This window comes from Pan paniscus, chromosome 4 (genome assembly GCF_029289425.2).
Source record: "Pan paniscus chromosome 4, NHGRI_mPanPan1-v2.0_pri, whole genome shotgun sequence".
Taxonomy (NCBI): Eukaryota; Metazoa; Chordata; class Mammalia; order Primates; family Hominidae; genus Pan; species Pan paniscus.
Genome location: NC_073253.2, coordinates 41,567,416 through 41,581,441, shown reverse-complemented (window position 1 = coordinate 41,581,441; position 14,026 = coordinate 41,567,416). Strand labels below are relative to the sequence as shown.

General features: G+C 38.4%; 1 protein-coding gene across 2 annotated transcripts in view; it reads left to right on the top strand.

Annotated features, from left to right (window-relative positions):
• ARHGEF28 (Rho guanine nucleotide exchange factor 28) overlaps nt 1-14,026 on the top strand; it is a 314,196-nt gene that overhangs the window by 110,775 nt on the left and 189,395 nt on the right. For both annotated transcript variants that reach the window (XM_034959953.3, XM_063604431.1), the window contains one exon: nt 12,187-12,334. In XM_034959953.3, coding sequence (XP_034815844.2) covers nt 12,187-12,334 — 148 coding nt within the window. The remainder of the gene's footprint in view (nt 1-12,186; nt 12,335-14,026) is intronic.

Here is a 14,026-nt window from a genome sequence, read left to right as displayed (position 1 = left end):
GTTTAGATTCTTTTCTGCCTCCCTCTCCCCTCCTCCTTTTTACAAAAGTGTTTCCAGATTGCCATTCCTGGTGGGGTGAATCTTTCTCTCTCCTGCTCATTTTTATTTATCTATTTATTTTCCATCTTTCTCACGCTTTTCCTATTTCAACTAAGCTCCATGTTGCTTTGTTTTTCCAGCTCTTTCTCTGCTTGCCCCCGTCATCACTCCCCAGCCCACTGCCGTTGTTTTTGTTTCTCTCCCCACCGAGCCCTCTTCCTTCTTTTCTTTTCTTTTCTTTTCTTTTTTGTGATGGAGTTTTGCTCTTGTTGCCCAGGCTGGAGTGCAATGGTGTGATCTCAGCTCACTGCAACCTCTGCCTCCCGGGTTCAAGCGATTCTTCTGCCTCAGCCTCCCGAGTAGCAGGGATTACAGGTGCCTGCCACCACGTCCAGCTAATTTTTTGTATTTTTTAGTAGAGAAGGGGTTTCACCATATTGGCCAGGCTGGTCTTGAGCTGCTGACCTCAGGTGATCCGCCTGCCTCGGACTCTCAAAGTGTTGGGATTACAGGCATGAACCACCATGCCCAGCCCCTTGTGTCCTTTTCTTTCCCCTCTTCTGTAGGCTCTTGGAGCTGGGGCTGACTGACTGCTACCTGGTCTTTCCACGTGCCCTGCTTCTCTAGTTTCCATCAGGGCTTCAAGTTTTCCATGCTATGACTGGGCTGGCTTTTTTCCGGCTTTTGCTTCGATTTGAGGAGGAGAGCTACAGGACCTGAAAGCGCTCTATGGTTTAACAAAGGTGACGGGAGCCCAGAAGAGAAGAGACAAGACAATGGAGGCTGGGGATGCTGTGGGGGTGGGCGCTGAGGAACTTTAGGGGGAGTTCATTGATTCTGATCCTGACTTCTTTTCATAAAGGCTCTTCCCAGTCCCTGGGCGAGGAATAGGATTCATTTGGGGGTCAGACTGTTGCTCTTCCCCACTAGTAGCTTGGGGGAGTGGGAAAGGTATTTGATGGAAGGTGACCACCAGGGATTTCTGGTCCAAGGTTAGCTGTGTGATGGAACCTAGATCAAGGTTATGGGTCTTCAGTTTCCTGTAATGTAAGGGGTTTGGTCCTGATGAGCTCTAAGGCTTCTTTCAGATCTCTAAATTGTACATTTCTGAATCTCTACTTTTCTTACTGAGGATTCCCAGTATCTTGCAATGAGCATTGCTTGGCAGAGTCTTTAGCACTCTTATTTAAGAGTGGCCTCGTGTGTGCGTGTGTGTGTGTGTGTGTGTATGTATGTGCATGTGTGTGTGTACATACACTGAGGATAGATAGGTGGAAGGAATATTCTTGCATGGATGCTGGCCAGATGAGAGGGACAAGGGGAACTGTCTCCAGCTTTTATACCTTTGTACAAAGGAGAGGGACTGCCTGTGGAACACAAGGACTTGGTGGTCCACCATGAAATAAGAATGGATAGTTATGATCAGGTTATGCCCAGAGATAATCAATCCATGGAGACTTGGGGTTGTTTGTATTCCTGATAGTCTTCATTTTAGTTTGAGATGTTCAATTCTGTTACTTGGCCCACAATAACCTTCAGATGGCAGTTGATTTGACATAAATCTATAGACCTCAAGTGCTAAATAATAACCATGTGAGGTTACTGTCTGTGTGGGTTCAAGGTGAATTTGAAGTTGACAAATTGTAGTCTTTACAGTGATGCACATGTAAAGCTTGTTTGAGACATGAACCATAAAAAGGGCTTAGAGGAATATTTTCTTAGGCCATTAGTGACTTTGGTCACTAATAGAACTTAGTTGTCTTCCCATAAGACAGCAGAGGGTATCCTATAGTCCTTAGAGGGGCCTTAGAGTCTCTTTCTTATTGGATAAAAGGAAACCTTTTTTTTTTCCAAACAAGTATTATGAGGAACATTAATATGTAAGCTTGATAAAACTTTATTATTATAAATGTGTTCTTTAAGTTTATTGCATTTGTCAATTCGGTGGAAAAATGAGAACCTGGCACTTTAGGTCCTCTCCAATGTCTTAAAATTTGGTAAATAATAAATTTAAGTGGATGATAGTCCTTTTAGATTTAATACTAATTGGAAACGTATTTCCCAAATGAAATTTAAATGGAATGTTTATGAACTCCCAACATCCTCCCATTACAACTTAGGGTTCCCCTGATCTCAGTTTGAAAACCATTAATACAGAGAATAAAAATAAACTAAGCATAAATCCAAGGAGTTAGAAAAAGAAACCAAAGCAAAAATATAAGAGAGAAATTAAAAAACAAACCTGGGGCTGGACACAGTGGCTCACACCTATAATCCTAACACTTCAGGAAGCTGAGGCGGGCGGATTGCTTGAGCCCAGGAGTTCAGGACCAGCCTGTGCAACAGGCGAAACCTTCTCTCTACCAAAAAATTAGCTGGGCATGGTGGTGTGTGCCTGTAGTTCCAGCTCCTCAGGAGACTGAGGTGGGAAGATCACTTGTGCCCAGGAGGCCATGGTTGTGGTGAGCTGAGATCATGCCACTGCACTCCAGTCTGGGGTACTGAACAAGGTCCTGTCTCTAATAATAATAATAAAAATAAATAAATAAATAAAAAATAAAAAATAAACCTGGAGCCGGATGTGATGGCTCATGTCTGTAATTCCAGCGCTTTGGGAGGTTGAGGTGGGAGGGTCATTTGAGGCCCAGGAGTACAATACCAGCCTGGGCAACATAGTGAGACTTTGTCTCTACCAGAAAAAAAAAAAAAAAAATTAGCTAGGTGTAGTGTGGTGGTGGTGCCTGCAGTCCTAGCTACTTAGGAGGCTGAGGTGGGAGGATCCCTTGAGCCTAGGAATTTGAGGCTGCAGTGAGCTATGATCATGTCACTGTACTCCAGCTTGGGTGATATAGTGAGAACCTATCTCAAAAAAAAAAAAAAAAAAAAAAGGAGAAGCGAAAAATGAACAGAAACCCCACAAAATCCAAATCCAGTTATGTTAGGCCCCCCATTTTAAAAAATATTGAAGCAATTAATCTAGAATTATATACCAGATATTATAGATTCTAGACACTGAATATTAGATAGTTCTTTAAGTTCTTTAGCCTCATTCTTTCTCAGACCAAATAAGCAAAACAGAAAAACAAACAAAACACACCATCTCTTAGTAGTGCTTGTTCCTCCTAAGCTGAAGCAATCCTTGTCGTCTTTGGATGTCTGATCCTTAGAGGGCTCTCACTGGGGAGCTGAACTCTGTCCCCTGTCCTTCCCTGTATTGTTTTGTGCTCTTCTCTTGGGGCCTGCAGAACATGTCTAATCCTATGTCTGCATGATAGACCCTCAGATATTTGCAGCAGTGACCATTTACCCATGAGTCGTCTCTTCTTTAGCAAAACAGTCCCAGTTCCTTCAATTGTTCCTCATATGACAGCATGCTTTTTGCATCCCTTTGGCATCCTTGTCCTTTTCCTCTGAACGTGTTGTCAGCTTTGTCTATATTTGTATTAAAGTATTCCATTGCCCAGGTGTGTCTGACAGGTATAAAGCAGAGCTGGACCATACTCACTCTTAATGGAGTTACTAAATTTTCATCAATATAGGGTAGGGCAGGCTGCTCCCTCAGTGATGCTAGTGGATTATTGATTAAAATCCCAACTTGTGTCTAACTGTTAAACTGCATTTTGCTTCCTTCTTGGTTTATGTAGTTGATGATTTGGGGGCCAGTATAGGGCTTTTATTCCTAAAGGATTATCAGAATAATGCAAGAGTGATTACAATTTTTCTTATACCCAAGCCAGTACATTTCTCACTATGATCTGCTGCTTAAAGTGCCAGATATTTGTTTTCACTTACTAGGAGTTCTCTGTTTCCATGGAATTTGTAAGTTAGGGATTTGAAAAGGAAGCAAGCTAAGGGGCTTTATAAAGCCTGCTTCTGGTCTTGTGAGGAATCTGGAGTCATTTGCTGACCTCTGTCATGAATTGTCTTTTGCTTAGTTCTGCTGTGTTATAGAAACAAAGGCAATTTCAATTTGATACTGGTGAATCATTCCATCAAGGGTGAAAGTCGTCTAGATTTTAAATTTATATATATGTGTGTGTGTGTGTGTGTGTGTATATATATATATATGTATACTCACTCTGTTGCCCAGGCTGGAGTGCAATGACATGATCTTGGCTCACTGCAACCTCTGCCTCCTGGATTCAAGCGATTCTCTTTTCTCAGCCTCCCGAGTAGCTGGGATTATAGGTGTGCGCCACCACGCCCAGCTAATTTTTTCTATTTTTAGTAGAGATGGGGTTTCACCATGTTGGCCAGGCTAATCTCAAACTCCCGACCACGAGTGATCCACCTGCCTCGACCTCCCAAAATGCTGGGATTACAGGCATGAGCCACCGCACCTGGCCTGTGTGTTTATATTTTTTGAATTATTGTGTTTAATGCAGAGGTTTGAATAATGGGTATCTTTTACAAATATTAATATATGCATTTAATTATGTTAATTATTTCTTTGGGTAAGTTATTTTAATTGTGTAATTTAGATCTTTGATATCCTTGTCAATTTTTTGCTTACTTGTTCTATTAGCTATTGAAAGAGGCCTGTTAAAGTTTCCCACTGTGATTGTGGATTTGTCTATTCTATTGGATTTGTTAACTTTTGCTTTATATCTTTTGAAGATGTGTTATTAGGGGCATACAGAAGTAATATTATGATATTATCTTATTCAACTGACTCTTTTCATGATGAAAGATTTCTCTTTCCCTAGTAATATGTGTTGCTTTAAAATCTGCTTTGTCTGATATTATTTTGTTTGTGCTAGCTTTTTCTTGGTTAGTTTTGCATGGATGTCTTTTTACTTTTAAGCTTTCTGTGTTATTTTTAAAGTATGTCTCTTGTTGGCAGTGTATAGGTATCGTTATTGTTTTTAGATTAAAAAAAGTCCGTACTGGCAGACTTGGTGTACTATTTGGAGTAGTCTATCTACATTTAATATAATTGCTGATATAGTTGGATGTATATCTACATATAACTATTTGCTCTCTGTTTGGCATGCATCTTTTATTTTTATGTTTTTTGTTTCACCTGTCTTATTTTCTTTTTGATGAATCAACTATTTTTATTATTTAAGTTTCCTCTCTCTAACTTATTAGTTATGCATTCTTTTGGTGGCTACTCTCAAGTCAAAATGTGTATATTTAATATATTATAAATATGATAAAAGTACTTTCAGCAATTTCCTAATATTGCTAGGTACTTTAATTTCATCTACCTTTTACATTATTGTTGTCACACATTGTAGTTCTACAGATATTTTAAACTCCGTGACATTGTAATATTTTGTAAAACATTTTCTTATATATTACACAAAATATGAAATTTTATAATTTTGTAAAATTGTTTGTATATTTGATTTAATTATATTTATTCACATATTTATTTACCTACTCGCTATTCCTCATTCTTTCCTGCATTTCCATGTTTCTGTTTGAGATTATTTTATTTCTTCTTGAGTAACTTCCTTCAGTATTTCTTTCGGTGCTGGTCTGTTGGCACTGAATTCTCTCAGTATTAGTCTTAAACATTTTAATTTCAGTTTCATTTTTAAAGATATTTTTGTTAGATATGGAATTTTCTTTCATCCCTTTACAGATATTACCCAATTGTCTTTTGGCTTCCATTACTTCTCTGAGTGGTTCTCCTCTCTGGTATTTTGTTACATTTATGTCCTCATTGTTTCCATGACTTTTTATTTGCCAGCCCTTGTTATTCCTAGTTGTTTTCAGCAGGACTGTTGGCCTGCTGTGGTCTATTTTATCCTATCTGGAGATGGACACCTACTATAAAGGCTATTTCTCAAAAAGTGTCTTATAAGTCTTTTAAGTTATTTTAGTTAACCTTCTTTTAAAAAATTGGCATTCTGATATTTCCCCCTGGATTTAACCAATTTGTATTTACGTGAATGGGACAATACATTTGAATAATCTTGTTATTTTAAATTATATAAAAGTCAGACGCTTTTAAACATGCTTCAAATCAGGGGTTCTTCAGTTTTTTGATTCACATGTTCTTTGTGTACCTTTCTCAGAATCTAACTGATAGACAGACTCCCCAGATAAATGCCCCAAACTGTTGCATACATTTTCCGGAGGATTAGGGTACATTTCCCCTCACCGTATCTATCCGTAGATTTCAGGATGGGAACTACATTAAGAACATAAAGGAAAGATTGAGTTAAATGAAAAGCTGTAGATAAGTCACTAAATATTCGTGCATTTGCTGTTCGTTCACTAACATGGTGGGGAGAAAATGTACTGAACCTGGCACAGAAAGATGTAGATTTATTTCTGGCTCTGCTCCTCACTAGATCTAATATTTTCAGTGTTCTCTTTAATAAATAAGGTTCATAATAATACCTCCCAGGTATTATTGTGGGAATAAGACAAGAAAACACACAAGAAAGCACTGTATAAATTGTGGTGTGCTGTACACATAGATAATATGTATAAGTAGTTAGATATATCGATATCTGTATTTGTATACATGTGCACACACATATAAGAAATAATATTTGCATCTCCACACTTTCTTTTAAAGAAGTACTTCAGCTAAACACAGTAATTTGAATAAAATACTTTGTGCCCACGGTGCTTCCTTTGGTACCACATATGCTATTGTACTTGAGAAATTGTGAAGAGGATAACCTAACTTGGGGGTTGGGGCAGAAATCAAGAAACCTAATATTACACATCTGGCTCTGGGATCCTGAGCTAGTTAGCAGTGGTACCTATAGTTGTATTTACTTACCTATAAAATGGGATAATAACCATGCATCCTTTTTTTTTCTTTTAACTTTTCAAGGATCTTACAAAGTTCAGTACGCTGTGTTCTACAGGAAAGGCTCTGTATAGATTTTTTTTTCTTATTGTAAAGAAGACAAGTTTCAAATATTGCATACAAATCAAATTTGATAGTTCACTTGGCACTGTATTTTAGCCTAATAGTTTTCATGGCATGTATTAGTAAACATTGATTATAATATTTAACAGTCAACTTATATTTACCTTTATTATGCTTCTTTCCCTAAATCATCCCATATAAAGGCTGTGTATAATACTAGAATCCATTGGAAGATAGTTTATGTCTTCCTGTCAAATAAAAAGGTGACAATTACCATTGAAAAGTATTTATTAACTTCCCATTTTTGCCTGTTACTATAAAAGCTAGAGTTCATAAACTTTTTTTGAATCTTTAGATGCCTTTGAGACTATGATGAAAGCCATAAAAAAAACCTTTCCTCAGAAAATGGACATATATACACACAAAAAACATTATTATGTTTTGCTAATAATTTTCAGAGGTCCTCAAACTGTCTGAAATCCATATTCAGATTCTTCCCTTGGTTAAGAAACCCCACTATAAAAAGATGTATCCTTTTTTCTAATTGTCATAATTTGAAAATACAGTATTTGTTCATTGCCCAGTCATGCCATATATTTAAGAAACCAGAGAGTTAAGGTGTTGTTCAGCAAATAGCGTTGTTATTAACGAAGTGTAATTATATACAGATGCATTGTTTATAATGGGAGGGAAGAAAGGGAGGAAGGGAGAGAAAACATGAGTACAGGAATACCCAGTGATGAGGCTAATACAGCCACTCAATTACTCAAGGTATTAGAGACATAGATTAATGAAAAAATCTTTAGAACATGCAAACTGGTGTCGACAACCATTTCCACTTTAAATACCGTCTGGAAAGGAATAGGAAAGTTGGATGAGATAGTTTAAGGTGGCAAAAACATTTGTTACCTTTTTGGTTCTCTGGGAAGAAATCCATAGATGTCACAGCATTTCAGCAGAAGGATTGGTCTTTGAAAATTATTGAGTTTTACGAGTAGAATTTCTCTAGAGGATGTTTGATGGTAAAAAATGTTAGTTTAATTTACCTGATTCTTTGTGTGTATTTATATTGAACTATGTTTAGTATGATTCTAGTCAGTTCAGCTTTTCTGCTCTACATTTGTGATTCCTGTTTTCCATGTGACTTGGCCTTCCAAGGTTTTATGGGAGTACTGATGAGTATTTTTTATTTGGGCATGATTGGGTAAGAGGTGATATACCTTCACTATTTGACAGGGAAAGGGAATGATTCTGACACTGATTCCAACTGGTTCACTTGGGAAGCTAAAAATTTTGACCTGCCAAAGGCAAAGTTTGTAGGTGAATTCATATGTGAAACAGAAGAGGGAAGACTAAATTTATTCAAATTGAAATTTGGTTTGGCCACCAGCAATGTTTACATTATTTCGCAATAGACTTTTATGAAAGTGGGCAATAAATTTCAGTGGCAATGGAAAAAGGTGAATTAAATCAGCGAGGAACTGTTTATGATCTGTTAACACAGGAAATAATTCCAAAGATAGTTTTGGCAAGGTTGGGGTGAAAATGATACTCTTAACCAGCACATGTGATAAAAGTTGATACAAAATTTTTGGAAAGAAGTTTGGCAATTTGTGACAACTTGTTCATATTTTTGGAAGCATTTCTAGAATTTTATTCTAAAATAACATCTCAAAGGATAAAAATTACTTAAAATGTTTATAAAGAGTTGTTTAAAATGTTAAAAAGTCAGAAGTACACTTAATGAACAGTAGATGAATATTTAAGTAATCACACAATTGTGGAACATCAAACGCTTGGTGGAATGCAATTAAAAAGGGTGCCAAAGATTGTAACAATGTAGAAAAATACCTTTGATAGAAGAGAAGAAACCACACAGTATGTATTAATGTATTATGCCATGAGTATAGCTGTGTAATAATTACCTGTGCATATGAATAAAGACTGGAAGAGAATAGGAAAAATGAAAAAAGGTTGATAGTTTAGGATCATGTCAATGCAGATGAAATCTAAATACCTTTAATTGCTATTATTTATTCAATAATGAAAACTTTTAAACAGTCTTCTAATTTTATGCTTTTATGGATTTTTATGTTAGATATTGAATTAATTAGAAATTTAATCATTTGGTAGAAGGCATGTTTTTGCTCCTAATGGATAGCTATTGTTCTAAAACTATTTATTGAATTGTCCATTCTTTCCCTGCTGATTTGAAATGCCACCTATTATAACATAATTTCCATGGGTCCATGTGTCTGCCTCGGACTTTGAACTTGTCTGTCTCTATGCTACCATTACTCTGTTTAAATAACCCTGGTTTTATTGTATGTTTTGCTTTGTGGTAGAGCAAGCTTTGACAGCCCAAACATTCTCTCTCAAAAATATCATTTCAATTCTAGTGTATTTACTCCTCCAGATGAACTTTAGAATAAGCTTGTTGAGTTTCATTTGAAAAATGGGTTTTGACTGGAATACACTAAACTTGTTGATTAATTTGGGGAGATAATTTTGCCTAGCATGCTTCTTATTTTTTCCAGAAATTTCAGTGGCATATTTGAGTGTTTTTTTATTTTGGATATAGTGAGTTTATAGAAAGGTGAGAACACATCTCTATTGCTTCTATGTAGAAGCAGAGTGATTCTGATATTTATGCCAACAAATTTATCTAGGAAAGTTTCTAGTTTTCAATTGCCTGAAACAAAGAATGTAATTGGATCCAGATGGGGAACTGAAAGAGATACTTTGGAATTCTGTACATTGGAATTTTGTCTTTGCCATATATGAAATTGGTGGCCTTTTTAGAAGAGTAGCAGATTTTCAGTGGACTCAGTGGTTAGAAAGATCCCACTCTTACCCAAAAAACTGCCACCTGTGGTTGGCTATTTAAGCTGTACTTGCATATTCTTTCAGAAGGCCGTTCTTCCTGCTGATCTCCTAAGTAGCTTTATCTAAATCCATCTCCTTTGAGCTTTATCTGCCTTTTCTGAATGAAAATGTCCTTGTTATTTCATCTTCATATTTTCTTTCCTTGTCTTCCTCTCCTGCCCATCCATTTCTGTCTAATTGGGTCTCTCTGTTGGTTTCTGTATCACCCCCTTCTTCTTCCACAGCATCTTTAACTGGGTCTTTCTGATGTTTTTCTGGTTACCATATAAGAGACTTTTTTATTGCTGAATCTCTTCTGAGTGTTAGGACTTCTGGGCATCTCTCTTTAATCTCCTTAATGGGCATGTCTTATTGCTCACATGACTGTTGGTTATCCTTTTACTAGTGTAAAGCATGGCATGGTTCTTGAAAGGCAGGCATGATGAATTACAAGACTGTAATGTTCAGGGTTGTATTGTGTTGGAAAGGGTTGCAATTAAACTCTCATAAGCTGTAGTCCTTGTCCACCCAACCAAATAAAATAGTAATATGATCGTTGTTTTGAATAGATGCAGATTAGATATCCTTGTGATCTGTGAACATTTTTGATCTGTTTATATAATTTGTTTTTTTATTAAAAAAAAATCACGAACAGGTCAGGTCAGCTTCTGCCTGTGGATAGTTAACAGTCTCTTTAGAAACCAGGAACATGACTAAAGCAAGCTGTTCTTCCTTTTTTAGGAAATGGAATTTCGTCTAAGTTTCCTCTCTCAGTCATGTTAGACATTTGTTGTTTTTTGCTTTTCAGATCTCCTTCCTGAAAGTTTTTGGAAGCTATTGTATGGTAGATTTTTCTTGGCATGTTGCTTTTCTATTGATTACGTTTATGTGTGCACATACACACGCATGCTCATATGCAGAAAAGGGGCAATTCAAAACTGCCAACCAGTGATTTTTTTTCAGAACTCTATACTTTGTATTTATACCATTTCATAGTTTCTGATAACTGTGTGTGTGATACGTTTTAAACCACTAGAAAAGCATAGTTTTTTGTTTATTGTAAAAAAACTGAGATTAAATAACCATGTGACTATTAGAAAACCCTGCACCGATTTTGTTTTTGATCCTGATCGGCTTAACTCTTAGTGTCCTGTGAAGTATCTTGCTAATATTTGTCAGAGGCAAATTGATGTTAAGGACTCTGTGTAGGCTTTTCTCTGTTCACTTTCTCCTCTATCATAGGGTAAGGATATCTTGGCGAGCAGGTTTGTTTTTGTTGGACAAGCACACAAAAGCCCAGATGCTTCTCCACGCAGTGCCGAGCTCTGGAGGCCCTCCAAAGTGGGCGACCCTTTCCACCTCCAGGTTTCCATTTCCCCGCCACTCCCACAGGCTGGGCAGAATGCGCTCTCTCTCTGGAGGCCCCACTTTGTATTGCTTTTTGTGTTTTCAGTAGGGAGTAGCACAAATCCTTCAAAGCCTCTGGGGTCTGGAGATGACCTGGCAGTCCCTACCATAGCTGCTGTTCCCCTGGGTGCAACACGGCTGCTGTAGCCCCTCCGCAAAGCCTCAGGATGGCGACATACCCGAGAGCCCCAGCCTGCTGCCCCACTTCCTTTGACATTAGTCCTCAGAGGATGCCTCGGTGACCTGAGGTGGCAGCTCCTCTCCTTGGGACCAAGGCACTTTGCAGGGCTTTGTGCCAACCAGAAGCTCTTAAGAGAAAGTGTGAGGAAAGAGCACTTGGAAACCCCTCAGAGAAGAGAAATAGCAAATGGAAATAGCATAGCAAGGGGGAGGGAGTAGTCCTATTTATTTGGCAATGTTTGTAAATATTTAAGATTCTTACAACTGACTATGGTCTAGCACAGGGTAAGGCCAGAGCTAAGAATAATTATCATGAACTTTTGTACTAATAATGGAATTTTGGATACAGGATAAAAATTAACTCAAGCCATGATGTTCAGCTGGTAGAAATTCAGAGTACAAGACTGCTGGGTGTGGTGGCACATCCTTGTAGCCCCAGCTACCAGGGAGGCTGAAGTGGGAGGATTGCTTGCGCAGAGGAGTTTAAGACCAGCCTGGGCAACATAGTGAGACCCTGTCTCTAAAAATAATTTTTGAAAAGCAAACGGCAATGAAGTACCACACTCCTACATCTAGTACATTTTAAAGAAAGAAAAAATTCTTTCCTGTGCCCTGAACTTCTTTAACTTTAAAAACAGAACAAACCAGCTCTGATACCCATACCTAAATACATCAGGAAGCATCTTCCCTAATGTCAAATGTGTTGTTGTTGGAAGGAAGCACTCATGCTATTTGAACTCAACCACATGAAGTGAACATAACAAATGACACTGTTATGGACCCAGGCCCTTTGTATTGTGCTTTCTTAGAGCCAGGACAAGGAAGTGTGACAATGCCCCGACTTATTCCTTTTTCAGGGGCAGATGACGGTCTATGCGAAGTTTGACAAAAATGTGTATCTTCCTGAAGATGCTGAGTTTTACTTTACTTATGACGGATCTCATCAGCGACATGTCATGATTGCAGAGCGCATCGAGGATAACGTTCTCCAGTCCAGCGTCCCAGGTGAGGTGTCCTCTTTGTTGTGCAGCTGGGAAATTAGTCTGCAAATAACTTCCCTCCAGGGATGTAGGCCAGGAAGAGAGCCAGGAAGAAAAAGAAAACAGTGCTGCAAGGTCAGGAGTGTGTGCGTGCCTGTGTGCGTATGTGTATGTTAGGAAGAACACTCACATCTGAGATTCTTCCAGTTGTATCTGCTGCTTAATTAGGAGTCTTAACTTAGACCAGGCAGACCCATCCTATTGACTGCACCCAACTTTGATGGTTGAGTGTGCTTTGAATGCAGTCAAATGGAGGAAACACTGTCTATTGAGTATCACCTCCTAATCACCTCCTATAACCTCAGACTCATTGCCAGGGTTGGCTCAGGCAGAACTGACATTGACAAAGTTTGTCTTCTCTCTTCCTCATTCTTCTGTAAGCAGCCTGGCAGCCATGGGTCTGCCTCTCCTCTGCTTGCTCCCTTTGGTCCCTGGGGTTCTTTCCTTGATGCCCTGTCCATCCAGAATCTTCCTTGGGGGATCTCCAGCTCCAGAACTTTCTCTCCCCATCATCAAAATGCTTACATTTGGAAACCTGTAATTTCCCCTGTTGTCTTCTTGATAGATGACAAATTAATATATCCTGTTCACATATTGTGATGAGCTAATAGCCCTTCTCAATACAGTTGTTTTATATTTTTATTGGTATGTGGGTTGTGCATTTAAGAGTCATCAGGCTTTAACCTAATGGTGGAATTAAAATGTCATTACCTACAGGACAGGGAGGGCATTTTAGAATTCTTTTTTATTGATTGGTTGGTTTTTCTTAACTGTGGGTCTTTCAGGCCCTTTTAATTTGTATCATAAAGAGACTCTTTAATTTTTATTAGAGTTAAGATTGAGATCATTTTTAAAGGAGCTTGTCTGTAACATATCTGCTACATGTGGAAAGAAGGTAGCCAGTGAACATGCAAACAACACAGACACAGTGAGAATTGTAGAGAAGTGCAGATACCTCTTAGCTCTACCTGGTCTTGGTCACTGAATTAATCTGTTGTCCAATTTCTGAGACCATCGGCAATTTTAAGCACTTCTGTCTTTAGTCCAGTAATCTTCATCGTTAAAAGAAAAAAAAAAAAAGAAAGAAAAGACAGTCAAACCAAATTAATGGGCCAGTCATGGTGGCTCATGCCTGTAATCCCAGCACTACCGGAGGCCGAGGTGGGAGGATCACCTGAGATCGGGAGTTTGAGATCAGCCTGGCCAACATGGGGAAACCCCATCTCTATTAAAAATATAAACATTAGCTGGGCATGGTGGCCGGTGCCTTTAGTCCCAGCTACTTGGGAAGCTGAGGCAGGAGAATCACTTGAACCTGGGAGACAGAGGTTGCAGTGAGCTGAGATCATGTCACTGCACTCCAGCTTGGGAGACAGAGCGAGACTCCATCTCAAAACAAAAACAAAAACAAAAACAAATCTAATTAACGGCACATAGTTACTTCAGCTGTTGGTTGCTTTCCCTCTGCCCTTTTGCTCTGGCTAATGTTTTCCCTACCTTTAGTTTTGCTCTCTTTTCTTGGTTTTCTCCTTTATCAAGCCCTTATAGAGAAAGGATAAAAAATAATAACTAAAGTGCCACTCCTATTTTCAAAACTTTTTATCTTTTTCTTTACTTGCACGTGGTGGCGACTCTCCTCCTCCTTCCTTAGGAGGAA